Raw genomic sequence first — 26,932 nt, forward strand, 5'->3', positions numbered from 1 at the left:
AACATATAAATTTATGTTTATTTCCAAATCAAATTTTATACATTACGAATAGTCCAAATAATATGAATTATTTAATGTATATTTATATATGTATATTTATATATATATATTTAATGTATATTAAATTTTTTGAATAAATATAGTTTTATTCATATCCAAATATTTGCAATCATATGTTTTTGTCAGGGTATATTCAATACACACATTCTTCATCTTGTTTTTACACTTGCATCCAAGTTTTTCATGAATTTGTGGTGCCTTGTTTCTCGCTTGTCGCTAGCGTTCAATAAAATTGATTTGGGGCTTGGGCCAAGGCTGTGGGTTGTGAGTTGGATTGCCGGCACTTACTTAGCCCACAATTTGTGCAGCGGCCACTCGAGCTATTAGCGTACTTCTAACTACCCTAAACATATGCTCAGCGCTTAGTGGCCGTAACCCAACGACATCTCAAATTGCCTGGGGTACACGTAATTGCCAAAGCGAAATTTCATTACCAAAGGCTGGCTGGGGCCAAAGCGAATTGGCGAGCCAACTGCACTCGAAATCCGCTGTCAGAGACGAGGGTCGCGTGTGATAAATTCCATAAAAGGTCGTCCAAATGAAATTCTCGCCCAACGCCTGGCACTTTAGCTGGCAGCCATTTTGTCGCTGCACTAGAAAATGGCGGCGTCGCCATTTTTGTTTATGGCCGCATTTGTCACAGCAAATTGTATTGCCAGTCGGCTCCTAGCCGTTGTTGCTGCTGTTCCTTTTGTCTATGTGTGTGTGCCAGTTTGCTCTGCGGCTCATGCAATGCGCGTTAACAATGCGCCATAAAAATGTCTGCCCTATAGGCTCACCTTACGTCTGGAAGCGCCCAGCCACCAGTTAATTAAGTTCGTAGAATGGATGATGCTCCTATGGCTAGATGCAGCTAAAACGCAGCTCATATGCTTATTAGACTAACTAAATATATATTTAAATTATAATACGGTCAGCCAGCAAATCATATTCAGTATCTATATAAAAATAGAAAAATGAATTTAAGCTGGGAAATAAGAAATATATTCACAACTGAAAATGTATTTTATCTATTATCCTTCAATGTATCTCAATTGGTTCATCTTTCCATATTCGGAGTATGTTTTTATGTTAATATGTTAATGTATACTTAAATATTTATCATGCCTCATTCAAGTATGGTTGCTGTCGACTGAAATAATAACTTATTTAGTTCTATTGGTTAAAGAAAAATGTTTATCGCCCAAACATTTAGAACAGAGTTTATTATTCGCATAAATTAATGAGATTCTATTATATTAAAATGATTTACTCATATGGAAAACTCGTTTATAAAATGAACAACAAGCGTCAGTAAATGTGCTAGAATTCGTTGTGTGCTGCAATGCGCTTTAATGCCATTTCTTGGGAATTTTTTGTGAACCGAAAATCAGTTCTATGAATAAATTTTGTTTTACCTAGAGTTGCCTGAATTCGGGGGTGCCATGCAAATCGAGACTGCTGCAACTGGGCCGCATCATCAGGTAGTGGCTTAGCCTATTAAAGCCAGCTAAACTGTAGATACGCCGTCGTTAATATGAGAAAATGGCAATTAATTTGTGACTAACAAGCTTAGTCGGGGCTTACCACTTTAAATCGAGTGCCTCAGTTAGCTGCGAGCTATGTTCACTGATGCTGCGTCCTGGGAGCTGCTCCTCCTGAATGGAGCTCATCAGCGTGCTCAGCTCCTCGTGCAGCTGACCATTGTAGAAGTGAACCAGTTTGTTCATCGATTTGTAGCTGCGTGAAATCAGCTGCTGCAGCTCCAAGGCGTTTGCATCAGTTGAAGCTGCCCTGGGCGTGCCAGAGTTAGCCATTTTTTCTTGGCTTTCTTTTTTTTAGAGTAAATATTTTTTTTTTTATTTTTTTTTTTACCGAAATTTGTGTGGGAGAAAAACTAAAACTAATGTTATATGACAGAAGCCCAGGGGCCTGCCTACCAGGCAAAACCGAACGAAAGCATTTGACACAGTTTTTACAAAAAACAAAAAAGGAGAAAGAAATCGTTATTTCATTTGTTTCTGTATTTTTGAAGGTATTTTCTAAAACCAGCGAAGCGCGAGACGAAAGCCGAAAAATGTACATACATAACGTCCAATTTGGACAGACTGGAATTCTGTAGGAGATTCGCATTTGCTTACGCAATGTGAGCAGCGATGAGGAAATGTCCATTGGCCAGGATTTGGTGGGCAGCAAGCGGGGATTTGCTTTTTTGACGAGTGCCCAGCGGCCGCAGTCAAGTGCATGAAATTGAAAAACGCTTCCAGTGGTTATCAATGCAAAGCCAAAACCGAATGTTTTTTCTCCAATATACGTGTGTGCCTGTGTGTGGGCGCAGCTGATTTGATTCCGCTTTGAAGCTGGCCACAGAAAAACAAAAAGAAAGAACCGAAAAGCGCAAACAATCTCTCTTAAGTGGGTAGCTCACACGATGTATGAGCAACGCGTACGACAAGCAGTCGGGTCCGAATTTGGCTAGTAGCTCGGGCCAATTATTTGTTGCAGCCCCTTTTATTACGTAGCCACAGTGTGGCCGTTAACATAAAGTAACAAGAAAATCATTTAACGACGACAGCGTAAACGAGGCTGCAAATATAAAGAGCAGCAAAACAATTTTGTCAGCTTATAAACAGTAAAAATAAAATGCCAGGCTAAACAAATAAGGCTGAGAATAAAGACGAGCGATGAAGGCGCAAGGAGTAAAGGATACGAGATAAACAGTCGTGTGCACATCACAATAAAGCGCCAATGAGAGGCACATGTGCACACAGAGAACATAATACCCACACACATACACATATACAGCCACGTGCAGATGATCAGACGTTTGTAGCCCCTTGAAAGCGGCATCTTTATTGCTTTTGCCTGGCAAATTGTTTTCATTTTCATGTTCAGGGGCATCCCAAAGCCGACGACAGCCTTCGGGATATTCTTGGGCTATTTAAAGAAAAGTATTTTGTATGGGAAACTATAGAGTGCGACTCGTTACTAAATGCTTAAAGACTAAAAACGAGACTTATAATGAAAATAACTTTGTATACAAATTAGTATATCTGATGCTTAAGAGTAAATGTGTACAAACTTATGCATATGGAAACCAGACGCAAATTCGATTTTTAACATTTGTGGCAATGGGCAAAGTTTTCTCCACCTGATAAATATTCCTCTGTCAACACAGCTGAATAAGAAGTTATTTCGCCACAAAAGTTAAATACAATTTTCCGCATCATTTCAGTTATGTTTGCAGCAGTAGCTAAAAGGCACGCCTTAAGCTGCCAGCCAATATTGTTGACAATAAATTGAATGAAGGCTGAGCCTGTTACTGTGGCGTATGCTTGATATTTGCGGGTGGCTCTTTTGCACGCTGACAACTGCAGTACTTCAAGTGCTTGCAACTGTTGCACATATACAACCGGGACATCAAAAAGTACAAACATGATGCGACTTGCTCCCGCATCCCCAACAAACGGCCAAGTGGACGCGACGAGCATTTCAAGAAAACGAATGAAGTTGCCAACTTGTTTGAACAAGTTGAAAAGGTTAGTAAAAGCGTCAAGTGGGCAGCCCACCTCAAGTTGTGCTATGTTTCATTGTTGTTGTCGTTGTTGTCTCTGCTGTGTGTGGACACTCGAAAAGAAGCTCATCAACAACAAACGTCGGCATGACGATGATATACTCTTCGTCCTCGTCGTTCCCGTTGGCATTCCTATTGACAGTCAGCGCACTTGCAGTTCATATCCGTTCGCTATTCCTTTGCCTTGTGCCCCAACAACTGCTGCTCTTGCTGCTGCTAGTGCCCATGTTCCGACTATGTTTCAGTCGCTGCTCATTGTCCTCGTCATTTCAAATTGAAGACGTTTCGATGTCACACTCTGATTTGTTGTCCACTCGAATCGGCCCAGTAAATACCAACTGAATTGAACTCGAAAAAGACCTTAAAGTTCGGTGCTCCAGTTGGAGGTCATTCTCTTCTGTCTTGGCTGAGCACACGAATTTCATGTACGTGCTCTTTAATATTATCTGCTGGTAAAACAACCTAATTAGATTATTAAAGCTTGCAGTCAATGTCCTATGTTTGCAATCAAGTTTGGCTGTGCTTGACAGAAGTACTTCTCGTTGCTAGTATTTGAAGTTATATTTAAAATATAATTTTTCAATTTTCATGTGTTTAATTCAAAAATACTATATAGTTATAGAAAATTATGTCACAGCTTTTTTTCGATTTTACGATTTGAAATTGATTTTTATATTTTGTTCGATAAAATTTATTTATTGATGCATACCAATTAAATATGTGCGAGGCTATGGCGCCCATAAGTAGGCCACATGCGACATTTATAGAAAAAGATCTCTTTCATCTATAGCCAGCTGACAAATGGCAGCTGGCAGCTGGTGACATGCAGCATAGCATTTCCATTAAGGCAGCTCGCTGCGATTCGGTGAGTCTACATCTTTGCAGCTTATACAGCCAATCAACGAGCCTGGCTTGACAGCCAGGTGTAAGTGTGTGTTCGTCTATGTGTATGCATGACATTTGCAACTTGCCAGTTGCTGCGCTTCAAACGGAAATTGCGACATTCCTTTGCTTTTGCCACACGTCGCTTGCCTATGTTTTGCAGCTGCTTAAAAAAGTGCGCACGTATGCTAATGCTCCTCTCACACTTATACACATGCACAGGCAAACACTCTCACACATGCTGGAGCAATCGCTCAGCCCATGCACTAAGTGTTTTGCAAATTACGGTAATTTATTACGGGTCCAGCAACGAGTAAAATGTTTTTGCTGCCACGCCCCCAACAGCAACTGCTGCAATTGCCAAAGTGTGTCAACAGTTGCAATGCTTTGGCTTTTACCACTTGAGAGATTGCCACAGTCGCACTGAGTTCAGCAGACAACTGTTGCCTGCGCCGCCCTCTCCGCTCATGCTCTCCAGCTGCTCTTCAAGTTGTAACTTAGGCAACTCGTCAGACGTTTTTTGTTTATTTGCTGCTGCATACTGTTATGCACAGTTTTGTGTACAAATATTTTAAGTACACACACACGCACTACTCTAATACACTCATAGACACCGCTTACTCTGAACTGTGAAATTTTACTAATTGTTTTGCCGCCAATTACGTGCGCAAGTGTGTGTGCGTTGGCATGCATGTGCCTTTAGGTGTTGCCATGACTGCCGCGTACGTCGGTGTGTCTGTGTGTGTGTGTGTGTGTATTACCTGCCATTTGATGTATGAGCACAGTTTATTAAAATGTTTTGCCGTCTGCAATTTTACGAATGCCTTTTTAGTCGCAATTTGCAACTTTTGCATAATATTTAACACACATTTCCTTGGTGGTTTTTGTGGCGGAATGTTGGCTGTGGGTGAAGGGAGACAACTTTTACAAATTGTTTTATTTAAAGCTGAAAAGTAAATAGATTTAAAAATAAAGGGCTCATGCAAGTCAAAGGCTAAAGAAGTAAATTAAAATTACTAATTAAGTAAAAACTTTAATTTTGATTAAAAAAGGCCCAAAATACAACGTAAATTACACAGAAGAACAGACAATTTGTTAGCTAATAGATGATAAAAATATCAGAATATTATATAGATCTTAAGCTTCAATTTTACAAAAATTGTATATTCAGTTTACAGTATATACTCAATTTTCGGTAATATAGGGGATACATTTTGATCAATAATGAATCTCAATTAAAATATATTATCTACTATAGTTCTAGGTAAAACTGAATTAGACTGTTTATACTCTATATTTTTGGATATTTTGTTAAAAATATTTAATATAAATCAATATTACATCTTTCGTTATTATAATTGAAATTACCGCAAAAGGTAATCGTGACTTAAAGCCATTAAACAAACTGTTGTAAAGACTTAAAATGAGCAGTTAAAAAGTAAAATGGTATGATTTTTTTCCGCCTACGGACGACGCAGCCAGGCATTAAGCAAAAGAAATTGTCGCCTCATATGCCATAACACGCATAAGGCCCGGTGTTAAAACAGGCAAACAAACATATATGGAACAGGGAATAACATAAACAAGCAATAAGAAAAAGAAAAAGCACACTTTTGCGAAAATAAATGATTATTTAATATTTATTTTCGTATTGCTTGGAAATGCGACCGCGCTTAATGCCTGCTGCTCAGACGGCTGTTGCATCATTTTTCATGCCGCACGAAAAGCGGCCTCCAGTCGCCCAGACTAAGTGCCTCACTGCGCCAGGCTATTAATGCCAGTTGATTGGGCCGAAATGCGGAGCGGGGCGGCCAAGGCCTGTAAAGCGTATATATGTATATATACACGTATGACCAAGTACATCCCATATATGTATTTATTATTTAGCCAACGTTTGTGATTATTTACGCCTGATAAGGAAGGCAGAGGACTGGCGGGCCGGCAGGCCGGCTGGCCTGTCAGCCTGCCAGACTGAGTGTAAAAATGATTGAGTATCCCAGACTGGACGTGGTTCAAAGCACCGAAAAGGCATTGTTTGTATAAGAGGGCGCGTGTGTGTGCGTAACCAAGTGTCTGGATATTTTACTTAGAAGACGAACCATTCGTGTGATTTATTGAATTAAATTGAAATGAGATGATATTTGGACTAAAATAATCTATAGAAGAATGACAGGAACGGGGAGAAATCTACAGTGTCTAGCAAAATTTTGCTGCTAAAGTAAACCTTCTGTTAATAAAATAATATATATAATCCAATTGTTCTTATAGATTTTCACTAATTTGAATTTAAGCCGATAGTGTAAATTTCTATCCCGGATATTTACTTAAAGTCTTTAACAGTCAGAATCTTGCTGCATGTGGCATAAGTTAGTTGCAAAAAGTTGCAAACATTATATTGTTGTGAGGAAGTCAAACGATAATTTCTTTAAAAATATTTTTTACATTTCTTTAGACGAAATGTGTTTCATATGACCTCCATTCTACTTTACTTTAGTAAAAAAAAAATACATTTTCCCAAATGTGTGCTCTGTTTTCGTATTCACATTCGCATGATCCATGTTTATTTAAGGCTCTGAGCCACAAAGTGCGTCAATGTACAGCGGTTAGAAACGAGAAGAAAAAGAACGCACCCGAAAAGAAGAAAAAATACCTACTGAGGCGTAGAGACAATCAACACAGCAACACACTCGAACACACACGCACACACTAAAAAAATTGCTGGCCGCCATCAGCGCTAAGTGAAAAGGGCTGCCCAGAGGCTTGGGTTGGGGATGAGGAGGCAGTAAGAGGAGCTTCGGTCTTGGGACTATGTCGGCTTGATGGCACGTTTAATGAATTGGAAGGTAATAAGCAAAGCATTACGGCTATTTCTTCATTTATTCGGGGTGGCCCTTCGACATTGATTATTGATTTTTATTGGAGCGCCTGTCTTATTGGATTTGTGTGCATTCAGATAAGTCGAAACGCAAAGCGAAGCCAAAGTTAATAAGATTTGCTTTGTTTTTTGTTTTCATTTTTTCCTTTTTTTGGCCAAGCGAATTAATTAAAGCGCATAAAAAATGGTCGAGTGCTAGGAATGCAATAAAATTTGCTGAAGGGCTAAAGCGGGAGTGACTGGGCGTTGGGCGACTGGGCTGAAGGTACTTTTATGGGAGTGGATGGCTCCTCAAATAGAGGCTACGATGCGGCATAGCACAAAAAAAACTATTTTAGCCAAATGGTCGGTGAATTGGGAGAGAGAAGAAGAACAGGAAGAGGACACAGCATGAGGACTGGCCGCAGGCACTGAGCACGCATCATTTAAGCGCAAAATTATAGCATACTTTTATGCGGCATGGTTATAATTCACAGTACGTGCGAAATGCAATGGTCCCTCTACTGCTATTGCTGCTACTACTCCATTGCACTATGTGAGGAGGCATTGCAGAGGGGCGTGTTGGGGCGTGTTGGGGCGTGCCACGACACTGTGAAATTATCATTTTAATTGCGCTTTTCCCGCGACGCGCAAATAAAATAGTTTTAAGGTCTATTGACTCACAGATACCCTGTGCACATTGCTAAACGAAGACAGAAATACGATGCTGATCATATATTTATATAATTATTATATAAAAAGCTCATCTAGCCCAAAGCTAAAAAAATTTGTGCATAATTCACAGTAAAAAGTTGTTTCTTATCTATAATCTGTATTTAGTGATTTATACACCCACTACTGCCTGCTGCTACAGGGTATACCCAGTGCAGGAAAGTCAACTCAAAAGTAAATAAATTATGTTGCACACTGCAACAACAACAACAATAACATCAGCAACAAATCGCTACAACATTTATTGCCCTACGCTTCGTTTTATTTGCATTAATTTCGGCGCTGCGGCAAAGCGAGCAACAACAAACAACAGCAGCAAAAAACAAACAAATTGCATGCAAATAAATAAAAAATCGTATAAAAAATTTGATATCAAGTGGCAAAGCCACGCCCCCGTTTTACGTCCACCGCGGCCCATCGCCAGCAAAATGTGCAGAAATTAAAAAGGCAATGCTGCCCGAAATGAAAACATGATAAAGTCGAGAGCAAACGTCTAAAAGTCTACTTGAAAAAGTAGGGTGGGAAAAAATGGAAAAATTTCGGGAAGCGCCGGCAACAAAGTTGCCATCGAAATTTGGTCACGTGCTGCTCGAACGTTGGTCTCGAGTTATTTACGTGCCTCGCACATTTTTGGCGCTTAATTCATGCTGGAGCAAAAGTTGCAGACACACGCAAGCGTACAAACAGACAACAAACAAAACGAAACGAAGCCCAGTACACTGCGGGCATTTTTGTCCTGCTCTGTACCGTCCTGCCATTTCCGGCCTGGCTGTCCATCTGTCGGTTTGTTGTCTCAGCATTTGTTTGTGCAGGCAGCAAAACTGCAGCATACTTTTAGGAGTCAGCGCAACATGGCGTATACTTAATTTGTGGCTGGCACTGGGCACAGCACGTAGAACCGCTAAGTGCTGCCACGCCTAATGACCCCAGTCGTACCACAGAAATAAAGAACACGGTTTTTTTAAATCAGCCAAGTGTAGTAGAATGGTATAGAAGTCCAGGAATGCCCTTACCCAAATCTAAACGAACTTTTCTGCGAAATTGTACAGAATACTCTATTCAAACTGAAAACAATATTTTTTGCAATATAAAGTTCAATTATTTAAATAAAATAGCCGTATGAAAGACTGTCGAGTTAAATCAAAGTTAAATTAATTTTGTAAACTGATTTCTGACTTCCTGCATGCTGATGAAAAGAAACGTTTTACTTTTTGACATTTGCACCAGGCTACATAAATAATGCATAAGCCACGAGTTACCTTGAGATACGTTACTATTATAACTACTGATTATATAGAGTAAACGACTCAAACAAGGTTGAGCATAAAATGTGATGTTTTTGTGTAATGTGCGCGTGCTGAAGTGAGAAATATGAGCAAGGCACGTGGCCAGTGCAGAGAGAGAAACATTCAAAGAATGACAGACAGAGAATGAGTGAGAGAGAAAATGAAGAGAGCGAGAGAGATGGAGATAGAGAAAATGAGATAAAGGCTTATATATAGCTGCTGGCAAGTGAAGCTATCAATTTCTATTAGACCGTTGCCTTGCATGTTACATCAGTGAACTTTAAAAACGCTGCCCAGTTACTAAATTGAAAGAAACTGCCAAGTACGAAGTCCAAAAAAGTGATGCAAAGAGAAAGGGACAGCTGAAATTGGTAACTGGAAACTGGCAACTGGCTGCAACAACAAAATTGTGAAGCAGCAGCAAAAATGTTCTTAATTGGCGTCAACCATTAAATGCAATTTATCAAACAGACGACACAGGCACAGCATAAAATACACATGCACACATGATGTTGCAAGAGCGAACGAGAGAGCTGGCGAGCGTAGGCTAGTGGGACAAGGATGGACTGGTGCAGGGACAACAGTTGACAATTAATTTGACACAATTGCAAAGCAGAGAGCTGCAGCCAACGCATATGTCCAAATGTAACCCAGTTGCACCTGAACTACGACCTGCTGCCCAGTCCATCCCACTCTAGCACCCACTGCTGCCATTCCATCCCTTGGTAAGTTTATAGTTGACATTGTGTAAATGTCGCTGACATTGTCGACGCTCCGTTTGTTTGTGTTTGTGTGCAATGAAGCAATATGCGACATGTGCGACGCCAGCTACAGCAAACGATACGGAGAAAGAGAGTGTATGAGAGAACGAGAGAGATACAGAGCTGGTGTTAGTGCCCAGTAATTGCCGTGCACATTAAGCGACTGACCGTGGCCACATCTAATGTGCCACAAGAGGCCAACGGGAAGCAGATGGCCAGCAAAAAGCTCTACTCACATGCATAATAATAAAAAAATGTTTTTGACCGAATGACACAGAGTCCTCAGCAGTAGGGAAGCTCCCATTTTCGTAAACTGTCACGTAATACTATAACAAAAAACAAAACCTTAGGAGGACCACTCTAAGTAAAATATTAGCACATTCAGTTGACCTTGAGGTGCCTTGTGCAGGTTTTGTGTGAGAGTAACTAATTGGAACCACGAGATCAATTAGTTAAGCTTCGTTCAAAAAATAAAGTGACAAATGTCAAAGGTTAACTAAGTAATTCCAATTAACTATGACTTAGAACTATATTTATTTGTATTCGACTATTGAAAGCAGTTATATTCCGGCTCCAGTTATTTATTTTAAGCTACCAAAAAGCCTAATTAAAAATTCTTCTCTTTTATTTATAATTATTATTCAAGCAAGCTCGTTTCAAATATTCTTTTCGTTCAACTTGTTTTTAATGCTTTTATTGATTTTTTAATTCAATTATTTATGCTTAAACTTGTCAATAATTTGGACTGTCTCACGAAATTCCTGAATTTATGCCAATTAGCATATGGCTTTTGAGTTGCATAAATAAATTTAAGTGTATGCATTACCTACAGGTATTTTCTTCTTCCTGCCAAAGTGTATAGAGAGTGTATAGCAAAGACGAAGGCAATCAAATTGCACTTGTAGCACATTAATTAATTAATTATTTAGTAGTTAGTACTGCAGGCTGGTGAGAGGCAGATGCTGTCAACTTTCCATTTCGTGTTGCCGCCTTGGCCATAGCCACAAGGCCACACGTTGTATGCGCAATGTCTGAAAATGGTTTAATTTGCAAGACGATTGCTGTGTTTACATGGCTTGAGCCGAGTGCCGAATGCCGAATGCATATTAACACAATAATTTTGCAGCCCATTTAGAATCGATTAAAAGGCTTTTAGTTTAAATAGCAAATAAGCAACAGCGAAAGAGCTGAAGCGGGGCACTGGCAAAAATACCAAAACGCGCACAACTGGCGTTTACACAGTTGTTGTTGTTGTTGTTGTTGTTGTTGTTGTTATTGTTAAGTATTTGCTGGTTTGCCACGCAGCCATTGCCACAAAAGCCGCACGGCATACCGAGGCAAAGTGCAAGCACAGAGTACAGACACGGGCACAACCACGCCTTGCCCCAGCCTCACGTCCTGCTGCTCATGGCTTTGCTTGCATTAAGTGGCGGTTGCCAAAGTTGTCGACGTCATGAAACTTAAACAATGCACGCCAGAAGCCAGCTTCGTCCAGGTGCAATTGCCACTGCAGCTGCAGCCAATGCATTACACATGCGAGCACCGTGAAGACAGAGGCCGCAACAGCAACAGCAGCAGCAACAGCAAAAGCAGGCGGGCGTGGCAGTTTAAAGTGCTGCCTTTGACTGTCGTCTCCAAAGGGAGCAAAGTGGAAAGCCAGCTGCTGGTATTATGCCTTAAGGACATTAACCTAATCAACGCTCTGTGCGCAACGCTCTGCACATGTGCAACAAGAGCAAAAGGAACTTGAAAAAGACGATGAAAGGAGGGCGTTGCATGCAGAGCACAGGCATTGTGTTGACAATTGAAGTCTGCTTAATGATGGGGCTGTCGGTGGGCTGTCCTGAATATTGACTACCCTATGAATTAATGCTTGCTCCATAGCCTCCGTTTTTGTGTGTATATACCATAGAGTACGCATTGCTGAAAAATACTTATATGGAGATTGGTAAGGATTTGCTATTATACCATAAGATTTCGTCAACTCTAGTAATAAAGCAGTTCAAGAGTAGAATCAAAGATGTGAGCGAAATAAATGAAGCCATTAAATATTTGAAAATTATTGAAGCCAACTGAACTCATATAAATACTCGTATTGATCTAATTATTGATGCTTTCGTGGACTCGTTTGTTACGTACTTAACTAACGCTTTCATTGCCCATTAAAGTTTTAAGCTAACCCTATTTAAATCAAAAAGTTTCCATTGATTATTCGCTAATTTACAAATACCATTTTACATTTATAACACATATCTATCTCAAATGATAATGTTTTCAAGTGCAATCACCCGATTCTCGAGAAAAAATACATATTGAATATGCACCCGACTTCCATTTTTTATATACCCCATTTTTTTTTCGTCACTTATATTTGCATTGATAAGCACATGGAATTTTTTGCAGCTCGGTAATATTTTTTATTAGAGTGCACGGCATTTACATAAAATAATATTATTATTGGCAGCACAAGCAGATCCATACACACACAGCATCCGAGTGCATTAAATTATTGTTGACATAATTAAAAAAGAGTTGAAGTGTGTAGGCAGCCCTGGCAACGCTCCATTGTAAAGCAATGCAAAAGAGGTTAAATAAAAAAGGAAGCAAATATTAAAAAATGCAACTCAACTGCATGTCGTTTGCATGTTTGCCTGGCAAAAACGATCGGCACAGTGCAGCGCAGAATGAAAAAAAAATCAATGAAATTTGCTTGTTACATGTGCACATCGCAGCGCCCCCGCTCTCATCAATGGACGAGCGAGCCTGTAATCAGGCTGACATATTCGCATACGAGCATGTAATTATGTCAGCGCTTGATTGCCCAGCACGCCCCTGGGCAAGCGGCCTTACGTACACCCTTTGCCAGTTTATGAAAATGCAATCGCCATTTTGCATATTGATAGAGCGCACAGAGACCTAATGGAAAAAACTGTGTCTATTTACGTATATATAAATTTATACATATATAGTGCACAAACTGTCGACTGGTCATAATTGTCATTTAGTGCGAAACTCTCCCCACGAAGCGCTGTACAGCATGATTTTTGCAAATAACATTGCAATTATAGCAAAATTGCATTGATTTGCCAGCAATAATAAAAAAGTCAGAGAAAATATCCAATGATAGAAAACACATATTCATGTTCCATTTTTATTTAAAAAAGACTTTACAAATGAAAGACTATCCATCATATCGACAACTCTATATTAATATCACCCTCACGACAGAGAAATGTTTAATATCTGTGCTGCCAATTATATACTTTTTTCTAATTCATTCAGCTTACAAAATATATATATAAGTCAAGTGTATATTCCAAGTTTAAAATAAAGTTGCACCGGTAAATACTCAAACTTATTGCGACTGCCTTTCCTTGCCAATACGCCTCAATATGTGTGTATTACCTAACCAATCAACTGGCTTTTCAGAGTTTTGCGACTACCAAGTTCAGCCGCCTAATGAGCAACACGCTGCCAACAAGGTTAGCCCCAAAACTAACAATTTTATTAACTGCCAAACAACAACGTTGGGTTCAGTTCGGGGCAAGCAGCCCCCTTCAACCGTGGCTCCGTACAGAACACCACACGCAATTTATGCGCCGCAACGTATGCAACGTATTTCGTGTATGCCAGAGAAATTTGCAACGCCCCGAAATGCATGAGCATGAGCCGCGCCCACTTTTCTTTGGGAACTCGCAACTCGCTTGCGTGGATGGCAGCTTCATTAAATTTACACGCATATAAAGAGCTCTGCCGAGCGGTGCGGGGGCGGAGCAAGGCTAGAAGATAGGAAGGACAAGGATTGGGGCTGGGTAGCTGAGTCGGTTGTACAGTGAAGACGCTGTCAGTTTTGTGCAATTTCCGGCGCAATCTTCATTTACAACTTAAGTTACAGCACAAACAACTACAACTGCATGTAAACAAACAAGACAAACACATACACACACACACACACACACGCGCGCACATGGACACGCACAGACATACAACTTGGCTGGCTGCCTATGCAAAAAGTGTAGCAGACTTTTAAGCTGTTGTGAAAACATTTTAACGCAGCCTGTCCTCTCTGAATTGGGTGAGTGTCGTATGTGTGTGCGTGTGTGTGTGCGTATGTGTGTATGGCTATAAGTCTTTGCACACAAGCACACACACGACTGCCGCCTGCTGTGCAAATGACTTGGACGGGCTGTTAAGTTATGCCTATGAGTGCCTCAGCCAGGAAATTCGAGAGAGCGCATTGGTAGGGTTGCCAGAGTTGCTGAGTGCAAATTTATTAGGCGCAATGCATACTTTTGTGCGTTCACTTGAAAAATGACAACTTTAATTTAGCTACAAACACCGACAGCAACAGGAAAAGCACACTCCCGTACAGCTCCCCGCCCCGCCCACTGTAAAAAGAATAGCAACACCGCCCCCAAACCAGGAAAGGGCTGAGACAAAAGACAATGACAATGGCCGTGGAGCCCAAAACAGAATAGGGTTGCAACCAACTGGAGTTGCCACTGCTTTTGTCAGCTTACCACACTGGCTGCCAAAGCGCCTAGCTGCCGGCTACAGTTGACTCCCTATATGTGTGTGGGAGGTGGACAATGTACGCTAGACAGAGAGGGCACTATAGGCACTGTGACTGGGAATGAGATACTGAACGCGTTGTCTTTTGATGGCCCCCGTCTCAGATGAATATTAATTACCATTTGAAAGCTTGTCATACACTTGTGTAAATTTATCAACAGCAGAAGCTGCAGTAGCAGCAGCCTTCGCCAGACAATATCCAGAGTTGCCAAAGTGACAACAGCCCCAGAGTTTGAGTATATTCGTCTACTCCTACTTCATTGTGGAGGCTGGCAGCCAAACAAAAGTTAGGCTTGAAAATTGCTTTGCATGGCAAAGGATTAGCAAAAGATTTGCATACATACGGCAACACATTTCTGCAGTTGGGCGCCTCAGTCTACCTAACCCAAATAGAGCTGTTGCTCAGCACACACAATTTTTGGGGGGCCCACTGTAAAATATCATAAATAAATGCATGAGCCTTGTAAGCGCATGTGCTCTGTGATATTTACACGTTACAGTGCAATGTAATTGATACTCCCATTCCCAAAGTATTGCCATTGGCATTTTTGCATCACTTTTGGTCAGGTATTCCGGACGACCTCCTTTGGGGCATTGTCCCAGCATTGTTGCCAAGGCAGCTGTTAGATACGTGCAAATTGAATTGTTCATGCATTCGCATTTGGGTCACTGCTGTGCAGCGATATTGTAAGGTAAGACTTTGAGCACTGTATTGGGCTTTTAAAGAGAATGACAACTAATTATTTACTCGTCAACAAATAGAAAACTGAAATATAGTTTGACAGAATTAATATATGATGCATGCTATCTATGATTAATATCATAAATATTTCGTTTTTGAGTCGATACCTCAGAACAATATCTCGAAGTATTTATTTACTTAAGTGTGTGTGCTTTCATAGTTTCTTTGGCAATCTATAAATTGAAAATCATCTCACTGAAACATCTACTTCCCCAGTTATTATATATATTTAATATTTTGTTATATATATATTATTCAATTCAATTTTAATATATTTTTAATCGACTTTTATTCTTCCAGGCACCACCTATACACAGCAACAAAATATCAATGCCAAGTCGTTACCGAAGACGACACCCGCCGAGCACGCAGCCAGCAAATGGCGCAGCATATCAGAGCAGAAGCCGCTTCTGGCGCAAAGCTCGTTCGAGCTAGCAGTGGATGCACAGAGAATGCACCAGCTAGCAGTTGACCGTAAGCTGGTGGGTCACAACAGTAAACCCTCCAAATGTGCCAAGAACTGTGCCAAGGCAAAGGTGGCCAAATGGAAGGCGCAGCTGAAAAACCATCGTGTGCACCAGGCCCATCGTGCGGTCCTGCACAAGGAGGCTAAGCCGCGACTGCGTCGGGAGACGGAGGAGGAGGAACTTGAGTTGCCCACAGTTATGTCCAGCGCCACCACAGTGGCAACCAGTGCCACCGTCGCGGCGTATACAAATAGATCGCTCGCTGGGCTTTTGACAACGATGAAAGCGAAGCGTGCGCGATCTACGGTGCATCTGGCACCGGAAGATTTGAAGCCCAAGCCTAAGGAGCCCGTCATTATTATTGATGATGTGGAAGAATTTGATAGTGGCACTGCCACACGCGATTTGTTTGCGAAGAGCCGAGACGAGGCAGACCTATTGGACGATGAAGGGCCTCTGGAGGGTCCGCGGGCGTTGCCTTTACGTCCTGTGCTGCCCAATCCGTACGAGGATGAGGAGATGTCGGTGGTATATGCAGACCAGCATTCAGAGATTAGGCTGATGTGCGAGGTTGACCTGGACATATCCTCCAGCATGTGGTACAAGAATGGCCAGGTAAGTGACATCAATTGCTACTTTACTTTACCTACCCAATGTCAGCCAACTCTAAATGCAACTGTCGGAGGTGCCAACTTGTTTGCAGTTTTTGACTTTAATTGCATTCTTGTGCGGCCCGTTAGCTACTAGCGCTTCCTTTGGGTCTCTTAAGCTGTCTCGCAGTTTTCGCATTTTAATATTTCTACCCATTAGTTAGTGCCTTTTGGGTGTCTAAGTTCGAGCTTTTTGTTTATTAGCGGATGAGTAAAAATATAAATAGAAACCACCAACCGACTCATATTATATAATAGCAGTATATTAGAGAAATATATCGTTTTTAAGTTCAAACTTTTATAAATCAAATTAAATAAAATTAATTTTATATTTATATGGTAAAGAAATCGTATATAAAAAAGTATCTAATATATATATATATATATATAGATATATTTATGTAGAAAAATATATAGTTAAAAATTTAATTAATTAAAAAAACTCGATGAATAAATCAAACACCTCTGAGAAGGCGAAATAATATCTTTTTAAAATGAAACACGTGTAGCAACAACAGCACTTAAAATTGTATTATACTTATATTTAATCTAATACAACTTTTTTATTTGATTATAGGGTATTTTATAGTTTTGACGCATAGTTTGAGTAAGAACATTCTTAGTTGTTTTTTATTGCCGCCTGCACTACGTTTGTCCTTTGTCCTCACTGGTCTCTCCCTTTTTGCCCCTCGGATGCTGTCTTCTATCTTCCTGTCAGACGTCTCAAGTGTCACCTCTCCTCTTCTCTCTCTTTCTTTCTATCTGTGCCTGTCTCTCAACCATTCTCATTTCCATTCTCTGTCTGGCTTTTGTGCTTCTGCTTATTTGTCGTTTAAATGCCGCATTATGCAAATAGGATAATCGTTATTATTTGATAGTTTCTGATGTCAAAAGCATTTTAAGAGTTCATCTGTCAGAGGACCTGCTGCCCTCTGCTCCTTATGAACCCCTGCCGAGTCGTGGCCTAACTGGTGGCTTTTGTTTTTTTATATGCAATGGCCGACTTCTAATTACAACTTTGTGCTCTATGGCAACGCCCTCGAGCTGCAGCGAAATATTATACAAATGCAAATTACAGTCCCACACTATTTTTTGGCTGCTGCCCGTGCTTTAACTAACGAGTTAAATTGAAAAAAAGTAAACAGCTGGCTGCAGGAGCAATAGCAGCAACAGCAGCTCCAAAGAGCCAAAAAGCTGCAACAAAATTAACAAACATGGCGCAAAAGTTAACAACCAGCCGGCAAAAGTTATTGAGTTGTAATTGCAAGTGCAAACAGTCGGCGTGGAGGGGCAAAAAGCTAGTCTACCTTTCGGCGTAATGCAATTATAACCGCTTTGCCAGCCAGCGGCCGCAGTCGAGAACATTTTCCGTGGCAGCCCAGCAAAAACTGTGGATGATAGTATGCATCACGCACACGTTGAAATTTATGAAACTTCACGAAAAAAACTGAGAGTTGCAGAAAAAGTGTATGCAACGGTGGAGCTCAAAGGAATTATTGCAAACGTTTCAAAATTTTATTACAGAATTTGATCAAAAGCTCTTCATTGAACATATTTAATATATTTTATTAACAACTTTTTTTAACGGAATTGAATTTAATTTAAAAATAGAATCAAAGTTTTCGTAAAGATATTAGCAAATAATATATAATTATTATTTAAGCATAAATAATATGAAATTAAAACAAAGAAAATGCTTGTGATCTTTACAATTTAGTTTTTTATCATAATGACTTCATCAGAAAGTCATTTTACAGAACTTGAGGCAAGCTATATATATTTATGTATAAACAACAAAACATCTGTGCGGTGCTCGACTTGTCGTACTTACTTTACTCCTCTTGTTTATTTTGCAGTTGCCGTTGTTCAGTGTTGTTTGTATTGTGGTTGTTGTTGTTGCTAGCGCTGCTCTTGTGTAGTGTAAATTGCAACAACGGCGACGGCTACAGCAACAGCAACGAGTGGGCAGGCCAAGTTGTTGATGGGCAAATAATAGTTGAAACTAACACAACAACAGCAGCAACTGCAACACTAACAACAACAGCAGCACTCTGTGTACGTGCCTCGGCTGTTGGTCTGCGGCTTGGCTTGGCAGTTCACTGACGCTTCAACCAGCACCTGGCCCAGGTGTTTCTGTGTGTGTGAGCGTTGGTTTTGGCAAAAAGCGTTGCGTACTTATGGGCGGCGCATGCAAACATTGTTGCTGCCAATGTTGACTAGCAGTTGGCCTCGTTGTTGTTGTTATTGTTGTTGTTGTGCACGGTGTCTGCTGTTTATTCTATACGAAAATTAAATTCAATATTGCACGCAGTCGAAACGCGTAACTTAAGAAATACCATCGCTGGAAAAAATCCACCAAATTGGCTGTCAACAGCTGCCATTTGGCGTATTGCACACACCAAATGTGACAGGCACGTCTTTGCTCTCGCTGCTGGCTTGTGTCGCCTGCTGTCCCTGATTGCTGCACTTGTTTGTGCTATCAAAAAAATCAGATGACTTTGCAATCTCTGCGACATTTCGCATCTATCGATTGCGTTTGTTTTTATTTGCCGTAAAAATTTGTTGCACTGTTTTTGCACACGTTGTTCTGCAGCTGCCTCGACCCCATCTGCAACCAGCCTCGGCCTTTAAACACAAGGCTGGGCTAAGCTTTTGTCTACGCGCAATTTGCTAGCTTTTATTGTGCAATATGTTCAAAGGCGACAACGGCCAGACATAAAGCTTGCGGTTTTAAGTTTCAGCTATGCAACAACAACTTATGTGAAGCGACAGCTATGACAAACCGGTATACTCTACTCGAGGGCGACTGTTGTGAAAATTGGTAGAAAATTTCAGTTTTAGTTACGCATGTGATTTAATACTGTAATCACTGTAAATTATATATAATATATAAAAAAATTTGCATTCGATAATTATAAAATATTAAGAACAGTTTCGAAAAACATTAAATTAAATTTTAAAAATTTTTATTTTATTTACTTTCAGTTGAATAACAATCTGAAAAATTAAATATTAAAATATGAGAAGGCTTAATCTTTGTCTAGACCAATAAATACTTCGATGAAATGTGGTTTCTGATATTTGAGTTTTTGAATTCCCATTCAGTTGCAGTATAGCCAGCCTGGGATACCCTACATTTTTGCGGCCATATCGTTGTGAGTAAAAGTGATGCGTCGTTTTTATGGTTGCATCTTTGCTCGTTGGCCATTGTTGCATACTTTGTGGCGCTTGGCAGGCTGCAACTTATTTATAGCCCCCACTGTTTGTTGCTGTTGTCATGGCTCAGGTTTAAGGTCAACAGACTTTGTCTGGTGGCGGGAGCTGGCGCTTTTTATGTGGCCTACCAGCAGCTAGGAGCACATAAATCTCAAAGGGTCTGGCTGTCAAAAGCCGCCTTAAGCCTCCATTAGTCAATTAGAAGACTCAGGGCAAAACTTAATGCATGACATTAATAGAGTGATTCGCTTGGCGGTGCTCGGTGGTGCTCAGCAGCTGCGGCAGCGACTGCAGTTGTAAGTAAATCACATCAAGCCAAGAAATTAATCACTCAGACTGAAGGCGGCAAATCCCCAAATGAAAATCAAGCAACAATGCAACGTCAGCGGCTGTTGCAGAGGGCGTGGCAAGCTGCTAACACGCCGCTTACTTTGTACCTTTGACAACTTTATTAAGTTAGTAACAGTGTCGGGACTCTGGCCGGGAATGCCTCAGCTCCAGCTTCACTCCACTTCATCAGCTTTGCTCGCTAGCAAATAAAATCAACGCCGCTGACGTTGCAACAGCAGCAGCAACGACAGAGGCAACATTTCCCCACGGTGCAATTGTATTAGTTGTGTTAAAACAAAAGCCAACCATGTGTAAGCGAAGACATGAACGGAGCACATGCTTTTTAGACTAGGGCTGGAAAGGGGCAGCTGAACCACGGCGGCTGCAATTACAACAATGATGCGGCAACAATGTGAGACGTTGCCTGAGATAGTCGCGCCACAGCTGCGCCACAATTAAAATGCTCTTCTCTTACCAAAAGCAGCAAATTAAGATGATTATTAAGAGGGCTTCTGAAATATATAAGCTTTGCAGCTCTTCAATTTACAGCTCGATCAATACGGGTTACGAAACTGGCTTTTACGAAACTACGATTTGCTTACTAATTCAATTAATTCAACTACATTCGAAAAAGAGCTGGTTGCCTTAAAGGCTGACAATCGAATCAGGTTTGGTTCGTCTGAGTTTAGATTTTATAATTATACTACAATATATTAAATAGAAAATCAGAAAATACTCAATGAATTTTAATTACAATCAATTTTAATTACAATCAGGGGACTTTTTAATTCTGGAAGCTTAAAATATATCCTTTGTTACCTAAAATTAATAATTAATATGCAACCAACAATAAGAACTGAATTGATAACTTTAGAGATTATAGAATTTTCTGAAATAGAGCATTTGAATGTCTTCGCTTTGACTGCTCTTGGCTTAACAAATATATTTTATCATTATCAACCCACGCCAGAGCGCCACCTCCACTGCCTGCTCACGTTGCAAACAGCATTTGCAATTGCATTTCAGCTGCTGTTCGCTGACTTTCGTCTTGTGCGCTGTCTTCAGCAAACTCTGCAACAAACACACTCGCTCGAAATACCCTCGCCCGCACCGCTCCGCATGTGTCCATTGCGAGTGCAACTGCGGCAATGACATGCGACAAGTGTTGCACTGACAGCTTGCAACATGAGCGACTTTTGTTGTACTTTCTGGAGCGCTGCACAATCCATTGGAGGTCCCTATGCAGTCATGCAGCTAGCCTTAGCTACTTTGAGTGGCTGCCAAACTCCCCATTCCTCTCGCTCCGCAGCATGTGTGTGAGTGTGTGTGCCAAAGAATTTATTGTTGAAAATTATCAAGAGGCTAATATATTTGCCGAAAGCAATTTCAAGTTAGTAGCTTTGGGCCAACAGCAACGGCAGCGCCAGCGACAGGCAGCGAGTAATGTTTGCTGACAAGATTTTTGCAATTCCAAGCAAGACACAGAGAGAGAGAAACACAGAGACAGAGAGAGATAGCATGAGAGCCGGCGGGAGAATAAGAGAATAAGAGTGTTACATATATGTAGTCATTTTTCGACTTCCTTTACTACTTCTACTCTCTGCTGACTGTTTGCTTGAACAAGTAGATTGAATGCAACTAAAGAAACTAAAAGCTTGGTATCTAGTGCTTAACTAATTAGGGCAATTAAACCCATATTCAAAATAATTTTAATTAGAAAAATTAGGTTGCCGAATATGTTGTAAATGTTTAGATTGTTCTTTTGGACATGTAAATGAATATTTTAAGAAAGGCAAGAGCTTATTAATATAAGTCCATACAATTATTCCCCAACTCTGGAATGCATATTAAGATTTCTTGTCTCCTACGTTACAATTTGAACAACATCATATTATATACTTTCATATAAAGATATATCCTTTATATTTTTTGAAAAATACAGTATGAAATGTTGAAATGTAAATGTTGAAAAATTGTAGCAATTCATGTGTAAAAACTATGTTTGTTGCTAACAACAAATATTATTTGCTGCATGCCATTTGACCGAAACACAACTAGCAATGCTTAATGTATAAATATATGTATATATTTTTATATTTGGGATGCGTAAAATAATTAAATCATATAACCGGCTAAACAGAAATTTGCATAATTGTACAGAGTCATAAATATTGGGCAGCGAATGCACATATAAAATGTGCGAATACGTATCTCTCACGGCAAATGTAAATTGTAAATTGCAAATGGACAAAAATTAAAACAACGCAATTAGAAAATACCAAGAGCAAATGCAAAAATACCAGCCCAACACATAACAGAAAAAATAGCATTTAGTTTTGGCTATGTCACCATCTGCAATAGACACGTAACCAAAACTAAAACCCAAGCCCAAACCCCAAAACCAAACCGAAAGCCAAAAATGGCAGTCGCCAGATAACGATGCCACAAATTATGCAAAGTTATGCGCATGTTAAACTCAAATGCGCCTTCAAATATGCAACAATTTATGCGAATTGAGGCAGCTGCAAAACAAAGGAAAAAAAGAACTACAACAACAATGGCAGACAAAAAGGCGAAAAATCATAATTACCAGAAAACAGATCGCTGCGAGGCCGTCGCATGCGTGAGATTTAATGCCACAACAATGGCCAGCAAACTGGCTGCCGGCTCTGGGCCTGGACTTTGGGTCCGGCTCGGGTGGCCAAAACAATCGAGCGTGTAATCCGCTGGCCGCTCGACGCTGTAAACAAGGATTTGCCACGCTCATTTAACGCTTTTGTCTAGCGGCCATGTTGCCCCACCAAAATCTCTCGCACACACACACAAACACATACAGAGAGCGCTGCAGGTGTGCAGTCGCCAAAACTGGCATCTCTGTGCCATGTTACCTCATAAATTTCCAACTGAATGCGTCGCTGCACAGTCTGAAAATCCAGTTGCCAGTTGCGATGCGATGCGATGCGATGCGATGCGTTGCGTCTAGCGTCGGCCGCTGGTTAATAAATTTCTGAAATGGCCGCCGCGGCGACTGCAGCAAATGCTCAGCGGAAGCCGAGCCACACACACATAAACGCACTCACACACAGATAGCACAAAACACGCTGCCAAGTCAGCAAGAAAAAATTGCTAAAATCCAGGCACGCATAAATATTTGCGCTGCTTTTCAAAAATTTATAAAAAAAATCAGTAGCTGCGAGAGGAAAGGGTTCTAACAAATAATTGAAACTCGCACGCAACGGAAACGGAAGCGCGGAATACAAATATTTTGTTTATACTACACTTCATACAGATTTATTTTACATACATATTTTTTTTTTAATTTATTATATTTGGCTTCATCTACGAAAAGCCGAGCGCATTATGTAGGAAAACAACAGAGTTGTGTGCAAAAATATTTTAGCTCTATATTTTGTATTTAGTTATTATTTATTGTAGTTATTATTTTCTTTTAGTTTTCGGCACGAAATATATATTATTCATTCAAAAAACTACAAAGAATAAAAACAATATTTTTTAATCAATTTTATTTTCACGTATTCAAATTAAATACGGGGTATTTGTTAGTCGAGCACTTTTTGCTTTCGATTTTCCATAATTGTTGTCCATTTTTTATGTGAGATCCTAACCTGCGATAGATTTGCAGCTCCGCGAATCACAGAGTTGTTTGCCAAAAAGAAGAATAAAGAACTCTAAAATAAGTGAGAAACTAAATTCATAGAAATAATTTAAAATACCTAGATAATTTAATATTTCTACAAAAAGTTTAATAAGAAATATAGATCATTTTCTTAGAAGTTCGTTATCTAAAACTATTGGCGCAGTACTCGCGTTATCCTTATGATATAGTCGTAAGATCCGGGAACTTTAAGGATACGGGCAGCTTATGAGTATTTGCGACAGCTTAATGCGCTGTTAAAGGTTAAGCTCTGGTGTGCAAATGCAATTAAAATTATTTATGAATGCTGAAAAGAATGTTTCCACGCCCCCAATAAGCACGCACCGCACTTACCATCGTATTTACGAATATTTTTCATATTTTTGTACAGCATTTGAATGCGCACATAAATTTCACTGAACATTAAGCCCAGTCCGAGAGCCACCAGACACACAGACAGGCAGACAGACAAACAGAGAGACGGGCAGGACAACTATTGGCCGCAATTTAACGTCCATTCTTGTTTTTCATATTTTTGTAAGCCAGTAAGAGTTCATTGTTGCCACATTACAGTAACTGTACTCAGTGGATTTGCTGGGGCGCCGCACAAACGCATTTAAATTATCATTATTTTCGTTTGTTTGAAGTGAATTGTAATAAAAGTGTAAATAAAAGCTGCTCGTATTAAAATATTACGAGTGAAAAAACAATTCTTTCACACACATGGCAACTGAACGGGAGCTGTATAACTGGTGGATAGCATCAAGGGTGCGATAGGATCATTGAATTTATCAAAAAATTTGTGGGTGTTGCATTAAAAGTTGGCCAAAGGCATTTGCATAATTTCCACAGTGGCTGCAACTCAGTAGACATTACGTTTAATGCCTCAAAACCCACTCACCCACTCTCTCTCTCTCTCATTATTTGCCCGCAGGTGGTGCATGCCATGGACCGCACGACGCGCGTCACCGACTATCGCTTTATCAAGGAGGCTAATGGAGCGCTAACCATCACCAATGTCATGCTCGAGGATGACGGCAAATGGCAGTGCGAGGCGGAGAATACCCGACGGTACACAGAAAATGCTCGGCCCGTCAAGCTGGTCGTCCTAGGTGAGTACCAAGGAAAACAGCCGATAGCACACCAGCGAAGATCTGGCGCATATAAAAGTTTAGACAAATATTAAAAAGGTCGTTACATTTGCGAAATTGGCTCAGCCCGTGGCACATGCAGCCGGGCAATGAGCCAAGTCGAGAAAAGAAAAACTTTCCCTATTAGCCGATTCGCAGGTACAGTTGTGCACGCGCTAAGCTAGCTTCAAATGACAAAAACTACAAAGCGCTGCCGTTAGGTGCGTGCCAGCTTAGTGAAATGTCGTCTAGTTTTAGCACGTGTTTTACTTAAAAAAACTCGACAATTTCTTCTTAAGTTTTAGGACTTACACTTTGATAAGTCACTGGGGTATGTATTCGGAATTTTGGTTTAGCTGAACTATTTTCTAATTTAATTCAAAGGCTGCTTTATTTCAGTTTATTATATTCCGAATCAGAATCTTTTTGATTTACATATTAACATATTTTAAATATATGACAAGCAATTAAAAATAAAAGATAGTCAGCAGTGTATAGATATATAATAAATATTTATATTAAATAATACTAAGCTGTATACGAAGTACCTATGCAACTTCCTAGATTTTTATTGCTAATTTGATTTATGTACTCATAGAAAAATGTCTTGCTGTTTATAATTGTTATTTGCAGATCGTCCCAAGCCTCCATATTTGCTGATAGACTCGCGTCGCTTGGATGCAGGTAACATCTTTGTGCCTGTGAAAGAAAACTCGGAGCTGAACTTGGCCTGCGTCAGCGAAGGTGGCAATCCAAGACCCACGCTCACGTGGGAGGTGCTGCTAAGTCCGGGCGTGGATCGGCATGCCCAGAAGGTGTCCGCCGAGGTGCTGGAGCTGGAGGAGATCAAGAACGAGAAGGTTAGTACTGGCTACATCTAGTTCAGCATTCCATTAGAGAAATGGAGTGGCGATGCGTTTGGCTGACACTTTGACATATTGGATTGTCGTCTTAATGCAAACCAGGCGCAACCGCAAGCTATGCAGACATAAGAGCTGGGAGATATAGTGAGAGAGACAGCAAACACATGAAGTGTGGATAACGGTGGCTTTTCTGGCTACGGCTTAAACAACGGATCTCCGGACGGACACTTGGCTGCGGTTACGCCAAATTTGTTTGTCTTGCACTCGAGCATAATGAAAAGCAGACATTTGGTCAAGCGCTGCATAAACCATCCAACCATCCAACCATTCAAAGCACCCAATCCACCCACCACCCGCAGCCACCTGTCAAACACATCGAAGATGTCGACACGAGTGTTTATTGTATGTGTATGTTTGTGTGTGTAAGTTTTCTATATGTGTGTGTGTGTGGGTGTGTTTGTTTGTCGTAGACCCTAAATGCCACAAATTTGCGTGTTTGGTCTGCTTGGTCCCCAACTACAGGCGCACCGGATGATTGATTGAAAACTGTGCCAACAAATTTGCATGTCAAGGAGCGCGGTTGGTGCGGGCGACGTAGAAATGCTGCTGCCAGAGTAGGCGTTGGCATTGCCATTGCCCTTGCCCTTGTCCTGACGCTTTAATTTAAATTAATGATGTCGCGCTGATAACAGGCCCAGACTAATTGGCTGGCCTGACTGCCTTGTCATTTCGCCCAATTTGTCCTAGTCTAAGTCTTAAAATGTAATGGAATTTTTATCAAGCATCCCACCACTTTTCTTTATCTCCTCGCACAGGATAAGAACGGCTACAAAATCAACAGCGGCGCCAAGAGCGAGGCCCGTTTGCCCGCCGTCTACAGGGCGCATCACAATGCAAGGATCTTATGTGTCATGGAACATCCTACACTCAAGATACGACAGAATGCCTCTCTACTCCTCGATGTGCAGTGTAAGTTTGAATTTACGGTTCATTTCTCTAAAGTTTTATTATTTTTTTCAAGATACCTTACCAAGCTATAAGTATATCACAAAACCTTTTCATTTTAAACATTTTAACAATGAGTCTGAAGCTTAGCCACATTTCTACGATTATACTGTAATTTTATTATATTTAATTTTAATAACCTGAATATTTCATTAAGTGAAGTCTCAATTATAT

General features: G+C 40.4%; 2 protein-coding genes across 6 annotated transcripts in view; one reads left to right on the top strand and one right to left on the bottom strand.

The window, feature by feature from the left end:
• Window positions 1–26,932, top strand: part of LOC111595466 (hemicentin-1) — a 174,413-nt gene that overhangs the window by 115,843 nt on the left and 31,638 nt on the right. For all 4 annotated transcript variants that reach the window (XM_023309229.2, XM_023309231.2, XM_023309230.2 and 1 more), the window contains exons 3-6: window positions 15,743–16,524; window positions 24,695–24,872; window positions 25,524–25,750; window positions 26,569–26,722. In XM_023309229.2, coding sequence (XP_023164997.2) covers window positions 15,743–16,524; window positions 24,695–24,872; window positions 25,524–25,750; window positions 26,569–26,722 — 1,341 coding nt within the window. The remainder of the gene's footprint in view (window positions 1–15,742; window positions 16,525–24,694; window positions 24,873–25,523; window positions 25,751–26,568; window positions 26,723–26,932) is intronic.
• Window positions 1,217–1,918, bottom strand: LOC111595490. 2 transcript variants are annotated; one of them, XM_023309263.2, is made up of 2 exons: window positions 1,627–1,918; window positions 1,217–1,549 (listed from the first exon to the last, which is right to left on the bottom strand). In XM_023309263.2, exons 1-2 carry the CDS (start codon window positions 1,854–1,856, stop codon window positions 1,540–1,542), a joined length of 240 nt encoding a protein of 79 aa, XP_023165031.1. In that variant the 5' UTR covers window positions 1,857–1,918; the 3' UTR covers window positions 1,217–1,539. The 2 variants fall into 2 exon arrangements, with proteins under 2 accessions (XP_023165031.1, XP_023165030.1); XM_023309262.2 differs by having other exon boundaries at window positions 1,217–1,554; window positions 1,627–1,901.

This window comes from Drosophila hydei, unplaced genomic scaffold (genome assembly GCF_003285905.1).
Source record: "Drosophila hydei strain 15085-1641.00,03,60 unplaced genomic scaffold, DhydRS2 tig00000060-arrow-pilon, whole genome shotgun sequence".
NCBI classification, from domain to species: domain Eukaryota; kingdom Metazoa; phylum Arthropoda; class Insecta; order Diptera; family Drosophilidae; genus Drosophila; species Drosophila hydei.

Bases quoted from the DNA above. Each gene is read 5' to 3' on its own strand.
- LOC111595490 (XM_023309262.2), bottom strand. From the start codon at position 1,856: ATGGCTAACTCTGGCACGCCCAGGGCAGCTTCAACTGATGCAAACGCC. The intron at 1,555-1,626 runs GTAAGCCCCGAC...GCGTATCTACAG, and splicing joins GAGGCACTCGATTTAAAGTG to TTTAGCTGGCTTTAATAGGC.